This window comes from Plodia interpunctella, chromosome 18 (assembly GCF_027563975.2).
Source record: "Plodia interpunctella isolate USDA-ARS_2022_Savannah chromosome 18, ilPloInte3.2, whole genome shotgun sequence".
NCBI classification, from domain to species: domain Eukaryota; kingdom Metazoa; phylum Arthropoda; class Insecta; order Lepidoptera; family Pyralidae; genus Plodia; species Plodia interpunctella.
Window position 1 is genome coordinate 5,190,150 of NC_071311.1, and position 20,851 is coordinate 5,211,000.

At 36.5% G+C, this 20,851-nt stretch overlaps 1 protein-coding gene and 1 non-coding gene across 3 annotated transcripts in view; one reads left to right on the forward strand and one right to left on the reverse strand.

Moving 5' to 3' along the window:
• Window positions 1–395: 395 nt before the first annotated feature.
• LOC128677538 (uncharacterized) overlaps window positions 396–20,851 on the reverse strand; it is a 59,738-nt gene continuing 39,282 nt past the window's right edge. For both annotated transcript variants that reach the window (XM_053758464.1, XM_053758463.1), the window contains exons 2-10: window positions 11,120–11,377; window positions 10,883–11,029; window positions 10,373–10,483; window positions 9,362–9,495; window positions 5,245–5,386; window positions 4,614–4,861; window positions 4,200–4,328; window positions 3,827–4,123; window positions 396–3,730 (exon numbers count right to left, since the gene is read on the reverse strand). In XM_053758464.1, the coding sequence (XP_053614439.1) occupies window positions 1,379–3,730; window positions 3,827–4,123; window positions 4,200–4,328; window positions 4,614–4,861; window positions 5,245–5,386; window positions 9,362–9,495; window positions 10,373–10,483; window positions 10,883–11,029; window positions 11,120–11,240 (3,681 nt within the window). In that variant the 5' untranslated portion in view covers window positions 11,241–11,377 and the 3' untranslated portion in view covers window positions 396–1,378. The remainder of the gene's footprint in view (window positions 3,731–3,826; window positions 4,124–4,199; window positions 4,329–4,613; window positions 4,862–5,244; window positions 5,387–9,361; window positions 9,496–10,372; window positions 10,484–10,882; window positions 11,030–11,119; window positions 11,378–20,851) is intronic.
• TRNAE-CUC (transfer RNA glutamic acid (anticodon CUC)) lies at window positions 10,268–10,339 on the forward strand. Its single transcript has one exon. It is a non-coding gene; the product is annotated as a tRNA-Glu (tRNA).

The following is a 20,851-nucleotide window of genomic DNA, read 5'->3' on the forward strand; positions in this document are numbered from 1 at the left end:
TAGTACAGGTTGCAAAGAAACCCACATAACCCAATGAGATAATTGTTGGGCGTATGTAAATAAATTGCTTAAAATAATTGATCTCCAATATGACTAGTGGTATGAGTGTTTAACGATCTTGTTAACTAGTAACAATTAATTCAATATGTCTTCTCTCAAGACTATTTTCGTGACTGGGATGTTATAATCAACATTAAACCTTATAAATCGTGATCTGTTTTAGATACGGTATTACGGATACGGTATCCACTTTTCGGTACTACCATAGAATGCCGGTCTATCTTGAAGTATTAAATTTTTAAAAATATTTTAGAAATCGTTTTTTCATAGATAAGTAATTCTATCTTCGAAGTTAGAACGTAAGGTGTAATTAGATTAAAAATAAAAGCTGTAGATAAATTTTAACACAACGAATTTTTATTAATACTTACTTACCAAAATATTTTCTGTATTACTTTGCGAACAAAGCCTGAAAATATTTTTCAAACAAATAACGTACGTTCTAATTAAATACATAATGAAATAAAGTGAACATAATTATACAATTGTCCAAGAACGTCTTTCTAATAATTATTATAATTTAAATAAATAAATTGAGCACAAGCACCATAACATAAATCAGAGTTATTTTATGTCCCGAAAAAACTTATAAATTTAATTGCACAACCGGCCGGTCATAAAATTTACAACTTGTATGACAAACGATAATTATTTTATTTACATTAAATCTAAAACTATATTGTAAGAAAAAAGTAATATTAGAAGGAAAAAGTTATAGTAAATACATGAAGCTATATATTTGTCGAACGTTTGCTTCGACGTGCATTGCTGATTTTTCTGTGCGGTAGAAAAAATCTGCATACAAAGTACGCAATGATAGACATGTACATTGATTCGTGTTCTTATTCAGGCAAGTTCGCCGATAGTGTATTTCTAGCATTAAAGAGATATTGGGATAATAATACTAAAATATTACGATTACTAGAACAAAAAATTAAGTACTTCATGGTGGGTTGTATGTGGTTCTAATAAAACTTTTAACAATCTGAGATAAATAATAGTATATTTACGACTAACGAATTACGTTGATAATAACAAATCACACCTACAAAATGAAAAATTAAATATTACTGAGGTAAAATTTTGGTGACTTCGGGACGCACAATATATATTATACAATTACAGCTTACATATATTAGTTTTAACTGTAAACAGTTTTATATATTACATTATAATAGTGAGCCATATAAATAAATCATACAATAAAGCTTCAATTATGATCACGATTAGAATTAACAACAAAACAATATTCAATGGCAATATCAATGATTTGGCAGTGTCGTGTATTTACAAACGAGTAATTTACAATTTACATATTTTAACATTCCACTGAATGGATATATGGCGGATCATCTAATTTGGTAACGGAAGCTGATGAAGCGCGTCCATCGCGCCCTGTTATGATAGAAATAACACTTCTATGCTCGGAGTCGCTATCGCCACTCAGAATTATATTTGTCTCACCCATAAACCCTGAATCAATTTGTTCATGGCCATTATTCATTTTCTTGTGCAAATCGTAACCCAGACCTAATTCGGCAAACATTTCTTTCGTATCATCAAAGTTCCCGAAAAAGACTGAGTCTGTTTCTACACTTTCTCCACCAGATTCACTCCGGCCATCGCATATCGACTCCAAGTCATCAGTATCTGATTCCATTGGCAATATGGGTGTTCTTACTACCGATCTTGAGACTGAAATCGGCTCTGGAATAATTTTAGGCTTCAACTGCATTAAATATTTGGCTCTACGCTTAGATTCATTGGAGTCTGTGCTCATGTACCCAGAATCTTCAGTTCTATATAGTTTTCTCAAGTCTGTTCTTCTTGACCTAGTACGAGCAGATCTACGGCCAGAACGACGAGCGTTTATATTTTCTATTCTTGTATATGGAGGAAAGCGATCCCTTTCTTCCAAAGTACGCCTCCTTTCACTGGACGCACTATCTCTAAATGAATGAGAGAATTTAGGTGATAATTCAGAGCCTCTTCTTTGTTTTGGCGGAATTGGAGGCTTAGGATCCCTTGGAGTCTCAAGTTGTCGAATCAGGTCTGGAGTTTTCAGAGATTTTACAAAACCAGCAACATCCTGAGTGTATGGTAAGCTGCCACGTCTATTATAAAATTGCATTTCAGTATGTGCTTTTGTTTTCATCTCATATATTTGTCTTAGACTACCAATTTTTCTGTTAAATATTTCTTCTGGAGGACTTTGAATAGTTGTTGCAGGAGGATTGTTGTCATTTTCATTTGGAGCGGACACTTTATATTTGAAGCTTCCACCTGATTTTAAGAGAATTTTTTCCACGCGCTTAACCGGTTCTCTTTTCGGTTTTCTATCAAGAGTGTCAGGATCAAAATCTTCATAATCTTTATTACGTCTATTTTCTACTGGAGAACCACTCACTTTAATAGTAAGAGGCCCAAGGTTTGTTATGTTGTCGTATATTGGTTCACAATTATTAATTAATATCTCGCTACGATTAACAAAACGTGGTTGTATCATATCCATACGATCTTGATAATCGTCTTTCTTTAAATCTCGCCAGCTACTTGTAAGTCTTCCACGAGATACTGGCATTTTTTGCTGAAATTCTAACAGACTTAGCTGATTTAATTCTGGGCCACAAGCTAAAGAAAATCGGCGGTGTTTCTGAATAATGCTTCTGTCCAAGCTATCGATCTCTATATTATAAATGTCTTTACGCAGAAGTTGCTCTTTTTTGCGTTTATCAGTGAGCATATTATCATCGCTATAATAATGAGAATCGGCTGCAACAACTGGAATTATGATTTTTGGTGGTATTGGAGTAACTGTTTCCATTTTCAAATCGTCTAGTTCTTTTGGTTCCGGCCTACGGCATTTACTAAGTTCTCTGATCACTGCTTCCATTTTGAGTTTAACTTCGGGCAAAATTGGAACTTCTTCTTCATCTTCTCCTCTGATTGGTTCCGGTGGGTCTACGGGAGGTGGTGGAGGTGGTGGAAGTTTCTTTCTAATACGTCTTGATATATGGTTCGAGGGGCTTTTCTCATCATGTATTTTTATTGTGTTTGGAAGGGTTGTATTTTTACTTATTTCATTTTCATATTTTATAATGTTGTCATCATTAATTATTTCAACTGTTTCATTTCTAATTTCATTATTCGATTTTTGTTTGTGTTTAGCTTCAGGTGTCATCGGACCATTTTGTTCATTGCTTAGAGGTTCTGCCGAACGTGGACGAACTTCACTATTTAGTTTTGTCTCTAGTATTCTTGGAGTTCCACTAATTTTAGCGACAGATTTTATAGGTTTAATAGAGGGAGAAGGAGATGGCACCTCATCTAGCCATTTTCTAACGATTCTCTGTTTGTAGTCGTCGCTAACACATGTTTTGCAAGAATTAGATCTTGTCAATTTCTTACTCTTCATATTACTGTCACATCCAGGACATCCACCACAATGGATAGCTCTCCTACTATTCTCTTGTTTTAAACTAATTGCACTAAATCTCCGACCACGACGAGCACAAGGTAAGTCCCAGCCGAGATCTATGGAGTGATAAAGGTCCTCTTCAGGAATATCTGACAACATTGGAATGAATCTTTTTGAAATCATCTTATCCTTGGCGATGGACATAATTTCCCTTATTTTCATCAAGAATTCAATTGCAGCTGGTGGCGGGTTCTGTAACAGAAATGAGGATTGTAATAACATAGGATGAAAATAATATAATATTAATAGATACTAAAATATTTGAAGATAGTTAATATAATAAGTTACCTTTAAATGTTCTGTTTCGAAGAAAACCGGGTTAAAGTATAGCTTCTTCCTCAATGCTGGCTCACCATTAGAAGACTGAAGCGGTTGTCTTGCGCCTGAATTCCCTTCCATGCTGCAATCAATTATAGACAGATCGGAATGAGGTGCCCTTTCAAAAGTGTCAGGGGAAGCAGAGCGTCTTTGAAGTCTTTCCGAGATTCTCTCAGGAGTAGTGGATGCTCTTACTGAGGGTCTGGTTGGTTTCTTACGACGATTGTGAACTATTGCTGCTATGACATTGGAATTTGGTTTCTGAAACTGAAAGAATTCTTTATTATATTTAACGCAATCTGCATTTATATTACTTATTAACGTAATATTATTAAATTATTACCTTTTGTGTATTGTTTGGAGAAGAGTCAAGAGTTTCTTCTGTATGCTCACTGACATCAGATAAACCAGAATCATGGCAAAATCCTGCATTCACGTTTCCCATGCTCAATAGTGGATTAGTTTTTAGCTGCTGTAATACAAAAATAAAGAAAAATTTGTAATTGTAGTAGGTACTTACATAAAACGGAAACGGCTATCAACATCACGTTAAAGATCAAATTCAAAGCATTCATTCATTCAGAAATATGACCTTTACAGGCACTTTTTCATGTCAATTTACTCCGAGAATGAAATATGACGAAAGATACTCATTGAAATAGGGTAAAATTGTTGGCTTAACAGGGTCGGTCTCTATAATGCCCGAAGGGCAATTATCATTTATAGATATTTCACTTAATAAATTAATAATCATTACCACATTATCCATATCCATCCTAGAATCCATAGACCCATTTTCCATTGAGTTAGAGTTTTCAGGATCTTTTTCTCTACGCTTCTGTCTTTGCTTGTAATGCACATAGAATATGATCCCAGCGGCATATATAAAAATTAGCATTAGAGCGCAAACCCCAATGGCTAGGGACTCCAAAACACTCAGACCTTGGTTCTGAGTAGTGTCAGGAGTTACAGCCTCTCCGGCGTGGAATGGAATCGATCGTACATCTGCAATCATAATAAATGGTGTTCTAAGATTTATTCTAAATCCAGTATTTCAAATAAAACTAGTTAAGAGAGTTGAATACTATTTTGAATAAAATAAGCCTAACGCGATAGGATTAACGACTTTAAAAAAATATATTGTTTATCACTTCTGTTACATCTTTGACGGAGGAGGCCGATGTCCGGAGACGGATGAAGAATGGGCTACAATTATGGTGATCTTCTCTTTTATTTACAACAAGCTGTTGCCCACAGCTCCCGCAGTAGCCTTTGTCATTAAAATTTTAATCAGAATCAGCCCAGAGGTTTAGCCGTAAAAGTGTGATAAATGGAGACAAAAAGACAGACAGACTTTCGCAGTTGAAGTAGTAGTATAGATATCTCACCGAGTAGAGAGGTGTGCGAGGCGCCCGCGACCCTGAAGGCGGCGCACGAGGTCGCCACCTGCTGCTCCGGCGTGGAGCACAGCACGTGGGCCGCCACCAGCCGGCCCTCCAGCTTGCTGTGCAGCGCTGCTGAGCCCCTCCACTGCCAATGTATACTCATTGTACTTTGTTTAACTATTCGTGTTCGTAGGACTTATCAAAAATAGTTAAAATCCTACTGTTTAGTATCTAGTTTTCATAACTACAGTGAATATTTTACAGATATAAAAGTTGAAATAAGTGTAATTAATAACCTTATTAAACATGAAATAAAACTTCGAACGAAAACAGTTTAAATATTTCACAAATGTCACAAAGTTTAAAACTTTTGTCTACCAATAAAATGTTACGATAGTATTGTTAAATACATAATGTGGTTAGGTATTATCTTGAAATCTTGGCAAATAAAGTACCAAGTAAAATAATTTACAAAATAAAGAACATATAAGTAGTAAACTAAGCAACAAAGTACAGAATCAATGGGACATTCAACTACAGACAAGAAGGAAAATAATATTTTAAAATCTTAATCTTTCGGAAACTTCAAAAAAATGTTTATTTTATGGATTTATATAAACATGGGTTCTATCTCTATTGTGTAAACGTTAGGAAAAACTTGAAATTGTACATTGTGGAAAGTTATTAGTTATTTAATTTTACATGATCAATATCATCGCCTCGCTTTACAATTTGTCGCTCACGTAAGATAATCAAGTTCCACTTTACATTTATCACTACCAAAAACGTTTTGAACATTAGTTAACATAATATCGTCGGCGAATATTCTTACAGATAATTTGTCTCAGCTCAAGCGAATCAAGATGCCGCACATTTTGGCGGGTTTAAAAACTGTATCTTTGACGCCATCGTTTTATCTCGAAAGTGCATCAGACCTGTTGAAAACAACGCGTCAGTCCACTACTGCCAAGATTTCCAACAATGTTTCGAAAATCGCCCAAGGATGCTAAAGAATTTCAAGATTTTTAATCTCATAATTCGTATTCCGTTGGAGACCCAATTTATATTGAAATAATAAACAATGTTATTTGATGTTTACGAGATTCGCTGTCGATAAAAATGCGGGCATCATTATATTTTTTAATTATGATAATCTCATTCCTTAATGAAATTAACGGAAACACCTCACTACGTATTGAAATGGGTCCAGTCCACGTCCAGTCATATTACTGTGCCAGGAATCCATTTCTTTGGTTTTCAGTACGTTACCTTAGACGGCTTGGTCACATTTTCAAATCTTTATTATAATTCTATCTATCTCCGTAACACGATGAAATTAAAATCTAAGATTTTATTTTTACATGCAGATAGCAAATATTACGTGAAAATGGAAAAAACAATTACTAACATGTAATAAACTAGACTAATATAGTGACAAATTACATGCAAATACTAGTTAAAACCATAATTTTAAATAGTACAAATAAAATGTTACGATTTTAAACAGAGTACTGCTTGAGCGAGTTTTAATTTATACCTACCGGCATCAATAACCGGCTTAAGTAACAAAAAATTGACAAAACTGTATTTCAATACACAAGCGGCATATGGCGACAGCAGTGTTTATGGGCTCAGTGGATTATGCTGGTAGCTACGGCGCGTGCCAAGTGATTAAAAACATAGTACATTCCTCAGGTTTATACCTCTATGAATAAGGTTCATCTCTTAAACGTTGTTTATTGTTTTCAAAAATACCGTAACATATGAGACGAAAACTGTAACGCGCTAAAATGGGTTTCCTGGTTTATACATATCCTTGTCATTTCCAAGTATGAATGTAATTCCTAACAAATGATAATATCTCAGTGGAGCGACTCTAAATGACACCAAGGAGCTATCAGGACCCGTATGTCAGGTATAACGAGATTCATATCGACGGGGTTCATTTTGATATACCTCACCACACGTGTCTTTTACAATCTTGTTTTCAATAGAGCAAGGAGACATTATTTTGTACTTAGTTATGTAAATTATCCAGTCTACAAAGCTCAGAAATATTTTGGTACGATTTGAAATTATTTTTATTATACTAAAATTAAATAATATTGTGCTGTAGGTCCAATCCAAATCCACCCGAGGATGTTCTATGAAGCGACTGATAGACTATCCAACAACAGCTTCCTGAAAAAGTTGGCAGGCAGGCCGGTTGTAAAAGCATAGCCAAATCACGAAAATTCAATGTTTTATTTTTTACGCGAACCCTAGGCGAGGACTTTACACCTCCTAAATTTATCCTTATAAATTTTAAAAAATAAAACATATCATATATATCCATCTAGGTAACTATGTTTGTATTTTCTATATCTATATTCCTTGAATACTTTACATCAATCTAATGTAAAGAATCTAAAATTAATAAATACTAGTATAGTATACTAAATTAGTAACAACACAGAAATACTTGATATAGGACGTGTAATTCCTTCTTGAATTTCGTTCGTTTTATTTTGTAAAGAAATAACCTTTACTTATCTTTTTTACTGTTCAATCAAATCAAACCAATAAGAATTGATTCGGTAAAGGTACTACACCGAACTCGTATTGTAAGTATCCTGCCTTTTTTGATAACGATCTTGGTGACATACACAATGATACGCCTTCATATCAAGCAATCGGTGGCGTAGCTATCAGAAGTCAAAACGATGCTGTAGACAAGGGCCCCCAAGCTCTTGAACCCCGAAGATTTACATCAGAAACTATTCCGATATTCTTTGCACCAGGGTCTAGTATCACAAAAACCACCACATTCTTCCGGTGAAGAAAAACATAGTATGCTACCTGCCTACTACCTGCTACATTAATATGTAAAACGTAAATGCCAGGTCCCTTTGGGCGAATAAACTCTGACACAAATGTTAGTAATAACACGCTTGATAAGAAAGAAAAAATATAAATTTCATCTCAGTAGGGGCCTTCGATATACTTTACACCAGGATCAATCGTTTCGTAACCTAATAGCTACGCTGCACGTGGTTTTAATTAACCCGATATTAGGCAGACATTTTTAATTTCTTAACGGGTTATAAATATGTGAAAATAACTGCCAATAAGATAAATATAAAGAGTTAACTGAAATCGAGTGATATCGTTCGACCTGGGTGGCATATTAATGGTGGGGTTGTATGTGGTTATATGTTATGAGGAAAATGGTAAAATAAATTATTTCGGAAGGAATGAAGATCGTGCAAGAGTACGGGATGGAATAAAACAAAATGGAATGTTCTATATAGCACCTCGTGTATACAGGGATACTGGTATCTAACGCATAATCTTCCAAAGGCGCGTAAGGTACATAGAGAATAACATCTTTTGTTCTACGACTTTTGTCTAAATGTAATAAATACAGAAATTTTCATTTTTTTGTTTTAGTATTGTTTCTATAAAACGTTAACCCTATGTTCGAATTCGCTACATAACGCTACTGTGCTATCTCGTGTACCATCGGCTATTACATAGAGTTAAGATGTGTAGAATCGCAAATTAGATTGTTTTTTTTAATATGAATAAAAAAAATACGAATTACGAAAATTCGTAGAATAAAAGTTGATTTTTTTATGTACCCAATTAGTTTTTAGGAGGTTTTGCTTTTGATACCAGTAACCCTGTATTATCAACAATTTTTAAAATGGTATTGTAATTTTAATGTAATATTACAAATAATAGTAATATTATAAATGCGAAAGTAAGCTTGTTTGTTTGTTAGCTCTTCACGTTCTATCTATTCAACCAACCATCTTGAAATTTTGGGTACCTACATGTTTACCTTTCATCCCAGATAAATAACTGTTCCTGTGGGAAATTACCGCGGGCGTAGCCGCAGACAAAACTAGTTAAAAATAAATAGAATAATCACTGTATACTTCATTTAAAACAAAGTAGCCCTCAGTCTGTTTCTAAACTTTCTTCTTTTAAGCCACGCAACTGATTTTGATTCAGTTTCAAATTATATTTCAACAATTTACTCCCGATTGTTTATGGTTATATAAGTACATGTTGTTGTACTTATTCATATATTTACTACTCAAAAATATATCCTTATATCAAGTAACACGAGGTTTACCTGCAAGAAGGTGCTACCCTCGTCGCGGTACACGCTAAAGGGCACGTCGTTGTCGAGCCCGTCCCGCAGGGTCACCCATCCCGATGGCGACAAGTACTGTGCGCTTACCACACCGCATACCGCGTCTTTCACTTCTGAAATATAAAAAATTATACTCTCTTTTTTTATGAAACTATTTAAATCTCTTTCTCTATCATCCGATTTCCCATTCAATTTCTTTCATAGCAATTGAGTATCGGAGTACCCATAACTTTATACCGGCTACACATTATCGTGATACTATTTGCCGAAATTTGGCTGATTCGTTATACCTACATCGCTGACTTTTCATTGCGGCAACTACAAGCTTTCATACAAACTACGCAATGTTAGTGGATTTGCGTCGGATCAAAATGTAATTAACATGAATATAATAGACGTTTATAATATAGGGAACATATTGTGCCTAGGGTAGGTACAATATGTTCCCTATATTATAAACGTCGAAGAAAATGTTTTGTGAAAATATAGGTATAGTATCTATGTGAAAATCATACTAAACAATAATTAGTACTTATAAATACCTCATATGAATGGTCATATTAATAAAAGAGAAAGTGAACATTTGAAAACAAAATTTTTGTCATAATAATTTAATAATTTTATTGCGAGTAGGTACTTGAAATTATACAACTAAAATTTATGAGCAAATGGCTATGTCTATATAAAATAATTTACTCTTAATTTAATACAAACAGCCACTTGCAATAATATCTCCGACATCAGCTTAGGTTTGATAGAGTAATAAATAACATATAGAACTGAATGATTGTTCTTGATGAAAAACAAAGTACGTAAAAAGTTAATTTTAATGTTAACATCACATTAACACAGCTTATGACTGATATTTTCAATCAAGTAGTCAACTCCGATATGGTCTAGTGGCTAGGATACCTGGCTCTCACCCAGGAGGCTCGGGTTCGATTCCCGGTATCGGAATGGTTTCTTTTTTACATTTTTTTACGCTCTTACCTGTAAATATGATTTCTTTTGAAGGATACACAATTTGTCCCTTCAAAGGAAGAAAGACAAATGGTATTTCAGGTTTCGTTGCACTGCGGCCAAACGTTGCCATGGAACATTCTGTAAATAACATAAGTACGTAGGTATAATTACTTAATTTGCATGAGCTTATTTTGACCCTTACTAAAGCATGCTAAACGCTAATTGATGTTATTATTCAAATGCAGTCTAGCTAATCTTATCCTATTTCAGATCAAAGATCACTTTTACACTTAAGTACAAATTAGGTAGGTACTACTCACGAAGTGTAACTTGTGATCTTAGCACCTAATAGCGATGTTATGATTGTCCATAGACAGACAGTCTATAATTAAATAACAATGACCCTAAAGGCCTAACCACGTAGTACTCTATGATTCGTACTCCGTAGGCCTAACCAATCTATTGCACTACCTATGACCTAGTCTATGGTGTTACGATTTCGAATGCTAGCTGAGAAAATTTAGAATTTCAGTTTACCATCGATATGGTTTATACAGATCCGCTGGTCTTCCCTGAAGGCTGGAGTTTCTCTGCGACACTTGCACATGCATCCGTCACCTCCCATAGCAGCCAAAGCTGTTCCGTGTGAGACCTCCATACAACGAGTAGGCCCGCAGTCCGTACCTACAATTTAATTTTCTATATTATAGTAAACAACAACTGTGTTTATTTTAAACAAAGTATTTTTATCATTATCAAATTCATCAAACTCACCAACAAGCGAAAAAATATCGCCAGATGCTAGTCTCGTTACGTTTGCTAGCGCCATCTCTCCGACGTTCGTGGAAGCGCTAAGAGTGCTCGTCGCCATAATCAAAATTAGTAACAATGCCATCTTGTAGATGTTATTGGAACCAAGTAATATGGTAATTTTGTCATTCCATTTTCAGCCAGTAGTCGTCATTTTTCTCCGTTTTCTGTGTTCCCTCCATTTCTTCATACGATGTTTTTGGGATTACTCAAATTGATCATCTGAAAAATATTGATATAATTCAGATATGCAGATTTTTTTGGACTTTTAACTTGCTTGTTGAGATAATTGATTTGAATAATATTACTAAGACAATTTATTAAATTGACCCGCTAGCTATTTGACCATGTCTAATAAACTTTAGGATACAGTTATATGTAGTTAATTTATCAGAGATACCTGCATACAATAAATCACATATTGTATTATATATTCATATTTATTTATTCACAATTTAAGTGATAATTGAAAACAATCTTTTTTTGTCTACGAGTATTTATTTGTACCTGCGGCCCGAATCTTCACTCCCTTGGGAATTTTGGATGAAAGTACCCTATGTATTATTCCAGGTTATGTTACCCGTGTACCAAATTTCATAACAACCGGTCCAGTAGATTTTGCGTGAAAGAGTAACATACATACATCCTCACAAACTTTTGCATTTATAATGTTAATAAGATTTTTAGTCTTAGTAAAAAAAAGTTCTTTATGAAAAAGACATCAACGCGTTTTCTGTAAACAATATTTTTTAGCATAGTATTATATATCATAATCATTATACGGATTTCTGAAATTTTATATTTATGCGTGTTTAGGTATACTCTATCTGTATATATATATATATATATATATATATATATATATATATATATATATATATGCGCTGCGACGTCCACCATCATGTTAACATAACACTACTAAATCTATGGTATGAAGTTTTGACGTACGTTAACGCATGTCAGTGTTTTGATTTGACACTGAAAACATCGGAGCACGACGTAGCTACAACGTACTGCGTCAATGGGACCACGCTCTCAATGAATTTAATTATTAGCGATATGTAGAACATAGTATAGCCAATAAAAAGGAAGAAATCTGCAGATCAATTAATTTATTTAATTTATTCTTGAAATAAATATGCAGGAGAAAATAGAGATTTTGAAACACTTTCGAAACCTCACTATAAGATTTAAATAAATAATTCATGACGATTTAGAAAGAAACCTGTTACACGGACTCGATTTTGAAAATAATATACACCTCTATACAATTTAAATAGTAGGTAAAAAATATGCTTTTTTGCATCAATAGTAGCAAAGTCGCTTCCCGCTGTTTGTCTGTGCCTATGTAGGTATCTTTAAAACTACGGGTTTTGATGCGGGTTTTTTTTAAATAGATAATGTTAATCCTGAGGAAGGTTTAGGTGAATACTTAATTTGTAATGGTTTTACCAGAGCCGGGCCGGGCCGCTTGTAATATATAAAATTATTTCATCCAATTGAGCCATTCGATTTTATTCGACAAGGCTATAGGTACTTTTAATAGAATTGTGGGAAAAATAAAAATAAATATATTCTTTAAACGTGTAATAAATATCGTAACCCGTCCAGAATTCTTTGTAAACAAATATTACCTAAATATGTAGATCAGCTTTTTGTTCATTATATGTATATATTAAATTAAATATTATATAAATCCCACATTACTGTTAACATTACATTCCAATTATCATTCTGTTCACAGTATTTAAAAAAGAATGTCCACACCGAATGGAAATTCGATTTATCAGACACATAAATACAATATACCAATCAGATAATTCAATAAAGCCATGTTTACACAACAAGAATGTAAAATTTCGTGTTTTATGGGCCCATTCTCGGCCCTTTATATCCGATGAAGATATTTGACACCTCATAGATTTATACATAAACGATTCGTTTGATTAATACGGTACTTAGTTCCTTCTGTTTATGGGCTATTATCTTGTTTATAACACAATCGATTGACATGATGTTGTATCGTTTTAACGAATAGGCAGTTGATGGATGTTTATTAGCATAAAAATAACAGACATTTGGGTGTCCGAGCTACGCTTGACCCACTTAGTGAGATTACCCCTTGGATTTAGCATGTGACGACAACGTGTACTACGTCATAACACCCCCCCTTTCACTCCGCCCGCACTTTCCCCACCCCTAGCGCGTGCGCTGCGATCGCCATGTCGCGCCGGGCGGCTCGTCCGCTCTTCAGTACGTCTTGGATTTTTAGAGTGACAACACGTGTTCTAATATCACAGTTGGAGGACGAAACGTTCGTCGTATTATTTTATTAACTGTGATCTACGTGTCATATAAATCAAGGTAAGTACTATATCAAAATGGGAAAGCCCCATTTTAGTTATTTTTGTGATTGCCCGCTCAATAGACGGCAAACTCACCACATAATGTTAAAACATCTCAGGAAAGCCCTGGGAGGTCTCATGTGATGCACTTATTTAATGTGCAAATGTCTTCTACTAGAGACTATTTTAGCCGACTGTCGGCTGCTCGCCAGCCGACTGACGCCTCCTCGCCCAGCCGACATGTAGGCTGGGCGGGCGACATGCCGGCTGCACGGTGGACGACACGACGGCTACGCAGCCGACGTGTCGTGTGAGCATGCTTAACCGACACCTGTAATGTCGCTTGACCAGCCGACGGTCATCTGGGCTTACTACCACATGCAAACTAGTACAACAACGCCCGCTATTTTCAGATGGCGCCATGCACCATGGGTGATCTTGCTGACTGGGTGCCACCCGACAAAGAAGAAAAGTTCTTTCACAACATAGTAGCTGTTTTGGATGAACTATACCCAAGCGATTGGAGAGGATGGGTTGTAGAACGTCTCGAATACAAAGACTTGTTTGGGGAGACGATATCGCCAGACCTGGAGTGCAGACTGCGCTTTGCCATTCCTACAACAAGGCTTGCAAAAGCCTACAGTTCAGATCTAAATCTCAGCGAACGCCGTTATAAGCACATTAAGCGCACCATGTTAAGATGGCCTTTAGGCCGGGCTCTCATATACGCTCCATTGTTCATCACATCCAAAATACACCCGACGCCATCGCATTCTAAATTTTTGGATACCTTAGACTCGCTGAAAACTCTGTTCATTTCCCGACATGAGGCCTCTAAGATTTTACGCACAGAAAGGCTCGACAACACAGAGATAGAATCAACCTCGAGTGTCCCATCCACTTCTAAGAGAAGCCACTCCCCCGATCCCTCCGGATTATATAAAGAAGCTAAACTGACGGACTTTATGGCTCATCAGAACGCTATGTTCGAGAAGTTATGCTTTATGGTACAAACCACAAACGAAAATGTGACAAGGATGCTTAATGAAAATGCGAACCCCCCGCAAGTAGATAATGAATCAGTTGTGTCCATGCAGGAAGATCTTGATGATCACATCGAGCAGGATGACTGGGTAGCTCCCCCCCTGGTGGAAGAGACACTAATTGAAGAAGATAACATAGAGCAGGCAGAGCCACCAGAGTTAGAACTTGAGGATTTTACTCCTGGAACCAAAGAATCTGAAGCAAAAATCACAAAAGCCAAGGAAACACATGTAAACCAAGGCATAGCATGTCAAAGGTTTGGATCCGAAAGCTGGCAAAATATACGGTATGCAGAAGTACAGAAATTGTTCCAGGCAACTCCAGTATTCACAGCCCTAAAAGTAAATAGTAATCTTGCTACCGTTACACCCCCGTGGCAGCTTGTATCTGTACTTGAAAAAATGGACTTATGTCTGGGAGCTATAACACATGGGCTGTTACAGCAGCGTGATACATTTCAAGAGATCTACCAAAAGGCTTCGCCACAAGTAAGACGGGAAATTAGTAAAAACTTCTTGGCCCCAGATTCAACATTCAGAAAAACGTCAGATGCTCTCCTACAATACACCTGTGGTAAACGGGCAGAAGTCATCCAACAAAGAAGGGCAATTTACAAACCGGCTAATAAAACTCTAAACGAGTTGCTTCATTCTATCCCTCCTTCGGGTAACCATTTGTTTTCGGAGCCTCAATTAGGAGAGCTTGTAAAAGAACAAGGAGGTGTGTCGAAACTCTTCCCGAGTAAATTTCGTAGACCAACAACTACTACATCCACGAACCGACCAGTTACGAGACGTGCCCCCGCCCCTACCACGTCATCAACGGACAAAGATAGACCACAACAAATTGGTAGTGGCTTTCGGCAAACCGCCAACCGGAAAAGTGGGAAACGATTTGATCGATTTACACCAAAGAAAACAATTACCAGACCTACGAAAAGCAATAGAAAGTATTAACTTTCGCGCAGGACAGGTCAGTAACAAAATTCACACCTGGGAAACAATAGGGGCACCTAAGAATATACTGTCCATATTATTAGGATATCGTATACCTTTCGTTAAACGACCGCCCTGCTACAGGTTCGATAAAAATGTTTGCTTACGCCATCAAACATTAACCAATGATGAAATGTCTCAAGAAATAGATAAATTGTTAGAATCTGGTGCTGCGCAAGTTTGTCAAAGTGAATCTGGTTTCATATCTCCTATATTTCTTCGCCAGAAATCAGACGGATCCAATCGACCCATTTTTGATCTCAGAAATTTGAATTACTTTTTAAAGCCACCGAAATTTCATTTACTGAATCACTTTAAAGTACCATCTTGCTTGAACCGAAATGATTTCATGACAAAAATCGATTTGTCTCAAGCCTATTTTCATATTCCCATAGCGAGAGAACACCGCAGGTTTTTAGCATTTGCTTATAAAGGAGTAATTTATGAAATGACTTGCTTACCTTTCGGCCTAGCGACTGCCCCATGTACTTTTGCAAATATATCTAACTGGTTAGCAAATTATTTCAGGCAACAAGGCATTCGAGTCATTGTATATCTTGATGACTTCCTTATAATGCATCCTAATGCGGTAACCCTCGAATTGCACACTCATAAAATACTACAATGTCTCATAGACTTAGGGTGGTGCATAAATATGAATAAATCAATCCTAATTCCGTCAAAAAGTGTAGAATACCTCGGTATTTTATGGAATACAGAACAAAATGTCATGTGTCTACCAGAACCGAAATGCAACAAAGTTTCAAAGATAATAAATACTTTGCTGAAGAAAAACTCTTGGACATGGCATATGGCCAAAGTAATACTAGGATATTTAAATTTTGCAGCGTTTGTAATTCCGCTTGGTAATCTTCATTGCAGGGCAATTCAAATAGAGGCAAACCGTCTTCCAGAGGACCAGAAAAACAAAAAATTCAAACTGACAACGGAAGTGAGTCAAGAGCTGCATTGGTGGGCTTCTCACATAAATCAAGTATCTCCAATTCATTACATAGATCCTACGGTTTTCGTAACAACAGATGCATCAAACCATGGGTGGGGAGCTACAGTGAACGACGAAAAAATAAGTGGGTCCTGGAATGTCAAGCAACTGTCCTGGCACAGCAACCGCAAAGAGCTGTGGACTTTAAAAAAGGTGCTTCAGGAATTCGCCCCAATAATCGCCGAACGGACTATGTTAGTCCAATCGGACAACAAAACCGTTGTAACATACATTGCCAAACAAGGTGGCACAAAGTCGGAACCACTGTTACAGTTGACGATGGATATATTCAAGCTGGCACATCAAAATCAAATTCACCTTATTGCACGGTACATTCCAGGAAGGTACAACCTAGAAGCCGACAGCCTTTCGAGATTTCATCAAGCACCAGAATGGACCCTCTCTCAGGAGGTGATGGACAAGGTTTTCAAGAAGTGGGGCTACCCTTCGATAGACCTCTTTGCGAGCTCCCAGTCTGCTGTTGTAGAACAGTATGCCAGCGAGGATGCTCGGGATCAAGAATGCACCTTTGTGAACGCTTTCAGCAGAACCTGGCACTACAATCTAGGCTGGATATTTCCTCCACCCTCACTGATTCCTCGAGTGCTCAGGCACCTAGAAAAGGGCTCGGGAACATACTTACTTGTAGTACCCAAATGGGAAAAGACATTCTGGAAAGCAGAGCTAATACAGAGAGCTCTGAGCCCACCGTTCACAATTTGGAAGCTACGCAATCACCTAATAGATCTACAAACAGGCTCACCCCCTCCAGCAGTGGAGAAACTCAATTTGCAGGTTTGGAGGGTACGGGCTGGTCCCACTTAGTAGATAAATGGGAAATCAGCAACAAAACCCTGCTAGAATCTTCATGGCGCAGGTCAACTCTGAAAACGTACAGAGCCGCTTGGGAGCGATGGTGTTCTTGGGCCGAGGATAAATGCCCCATAGATAACCCCAAACCTGACGACGTGGCCCAGTTCGTTTGCTATTTGCATAATCATCTTAAATTAGCACCAAGCACTGTTGCAGTTCATAAGTCCGTAGTAGTCACATTTGCGAATCCAGAAAATTCGAGTTGCATAGCAAATCATCCCTTATTGAAACGTATCATGAAAGCAGTTGCAATAAGTAAACCTCCATCTCGAAAACCGTCCACTTGGAAAGTGAGCACTTTAATCGAATATTTAAAAAATTATGAGCTGGATACAGATAGCTTATTTCAAGTCTCTCGCCACGCAGCGGCGCTTTTACTTCTCTGTTCCGGTAGGAGAATACATGACCTCACACTTCTTGATACGAGTGCAGATTGTTTCGAAACTAGTGTAGATAACATAATACTGTGGCCAAAATTCGGATCCAAAACAGACTCTGCCACGTACAGACAAGCTGGATGGCAATTAACTTCTTCAGGACCGGAAAAATTGGATCCAGTGGTTTGGGTTAAACATCTCATTGAGCTGTCAAAAGTTAGAAGGAGTGCCAGGCCGAATCTAACAAGCCTTTTCATTACAACTAGAGGTCTAGTAAATGTAGCTTCTCGGACGGTTATCGCTGGTTGGCTAAAAACATTATTGAGAGAAGCCAATATCTATGACTCCCCGGGAAGTTTCAGGGCTGCAGTTAATACCGATTTATGGACAAATAGTAATACAAATTTAGATGAGGTATTAAAAAGAGGTAATTGGAGGAGTAAAGACACTTTCCTCCAGCATTATTTCAAAGAAGTACGAAATAGGGAAACTAATCGTATCAACAGTGTTTCTGATACATTTACTCCAATATGATTGTATAATGTAATTGATTTCATTGATATTATGTCTGTACTAACACAATTTAAGACTGATTTTCTTGAGTTATTTGATTAAGACAGAGGATATTTTTGTTTTGTTTAGGCCACATGTGTGGTTGTAAGATATTATGATTAATAAATACATTAAAAAAAAAAAGGTAATTTTACTGTCACAGTACGTCATGCCGCGCCGGCAGAAAATAAACACCTCTCACTAAGTGGGTCAAGCGTAGCTCGGACACCCAAATAACACCGTTTTCCCCCCGAAGGGAAGAAAACGGATATTTGGGTTCCAGCGTAGCTTGACCCACTATATTTTTAGATCCTTGCCGGCCGTGAGATAGTACTGAAGAGCGGACGAGCCGCCCGGCGCGACATGGCGATCGCAGCGCACGCGCTAGGGGTGGGGAAAGTGCGGGCGGAGTGAAAGGGGGGGTGTTATGACGTAGTACACGTTGTCGTCACATGCTAAATCCAAGGGGTAATCTCACTAAGTGGGTCAAGCTACGCTGGAACCCAAATATCCGTTTTCTTCCCTTCGGGGGGAAAACGGTGTTATTTTGACGCCTGGTTAATGGCCGAAATACAAAGAATTTAGATAGATAGTTTTATGTATATTTCTTTTTGTTGGGACATACAAACAAGCACTGGGATCGATCCTCCCATTCTGGACCATTTAACCGAGTTCCCCGAGAGGTGTGGCTTAAATGGTAGACCTAAGTTGGTGGCGGTGTGTTCAATGCCACAGTACCTTAGCAGTCCCAGTATTTGTCCTAGTGATAATATGTGGCAATTGCCGAGAGTAGAACTGGAAATGGGATTGGACTTCAGATGGGAGAAAGACTATTTTGTTCTAAATATCGATAATAATTCCAAATTCTTAAAAGTGAAAATATACCTTAGAGTATGTAAGTTGGTTAGTAATTTTAGATTCATTCAAAAATATAAGGTTATCGCATGATGCGTTTGTCTATATATTTTTTTACACAATGCAAACCGTAGCTCGTTCAAATAACATTCTTATAACCATAATAATGTTCTCAACGTAACAAACGAGCCTCATTTACATGAATACCTTTATCTCACCATCGGTTGTAAGAATTCAATTATGTCTTAAATGAGCTATCGAGGGTCCCATAATCTCACCATTAGTCACATTTAAACTATTTCCTTTTAATTTCATTCACGGTCAGAGTTCAATGGTGCTATATATGAACAAATCAGAGCCGTTATAATACAAAATAAAAATTGTATAGAACCTCGTTACTTTTTAAATCATCGATATAAAAATATGTCACATAATGATTTGAATATCGATAATATTTAATTGTATATATTTAATTACGAGTATATTTTGGACTAGATTTTTCATACGAATATTATGTTAATAATTTTCAGCCTACGTCACTGCTGGGTATAATAGCCTATCATTTTTTTAATGCACACAGGCATAGCATAAGCATTTAGGTATCATACGTTACTATGAAGTGTCTGTTCTGTATATTTTATATTGCCATTCTTGAACTAATATTCTGGTGCCTTGTAATACGGTCGTGTAATAAAAAGAAGATGTAGTTGATTACTGTTCGGTAGTTTGGAAAGTGGTTTTTCTAAATGACTGTGCTTTATCATACTTACTTGAAATACTACTTTTTCTTTTAAATATTTTCACAGACCAAACGCTTTGAACATAACTTGAACAATTTATAAAATTGATAAAGGTGTATACACACACAGATATGTGTTGTTTTAAAGAAACTATAACTATTTTTCCAGTTTTATTCGGTTTCTGATGGAGTTGAATTTAATGTAGATTTTAATCAATCTATTCTATAAATAGACATTTTCTTATTTCTGTTGTTATCTTAGGTTCTTCAACATTCAGATTGTTTAGAAATTCCGACACCAAGTTGTGTGGTTCGATTGACCTTGCCATTACAACTCAATAGCCATTTATTGTATAGTGTATTTCCATATTTATTGTCGTCCACTTTTGTCTTCTGTTTACCGATCACCTATTTATACCGGGGCGTGAACCTTGTAACAGTATGATATGGCTAAGCAAGTCGGTTTGAAGCTGAGTACTGCCTTATAGTCGGCCAAAATTAAACCTTTTACAATAACTGAAACATGACATCTATATATTAATGGATTGGTAATTTATGGATTTATTAACAAAATGGCATATAAACTGTGCAGGCAAAACTTTGATACGTCAGATCTCATATTTCGGGGCGCGCATTGTTCTCACGCCGACGTTTCATTCCACCATTCACATTCTAAAATGGATTAAATTAAAACTCAAATGTGGTTTTATCATCAAACGGACATGTATGTCATAACGTACGTACATAACCCCAATTGAATAATAATGCCAGCTTTCCATCACTTATGTATGTATGTACTACTGTTTCTCTATAATAGTAAATATTGACAGTTTAGACTGCGGTGCGGAAAATAATGATAAGTTTCGACTAAGGTTTGACTGGCAGAGAATGCCTTATGACATTAAGTCCACAT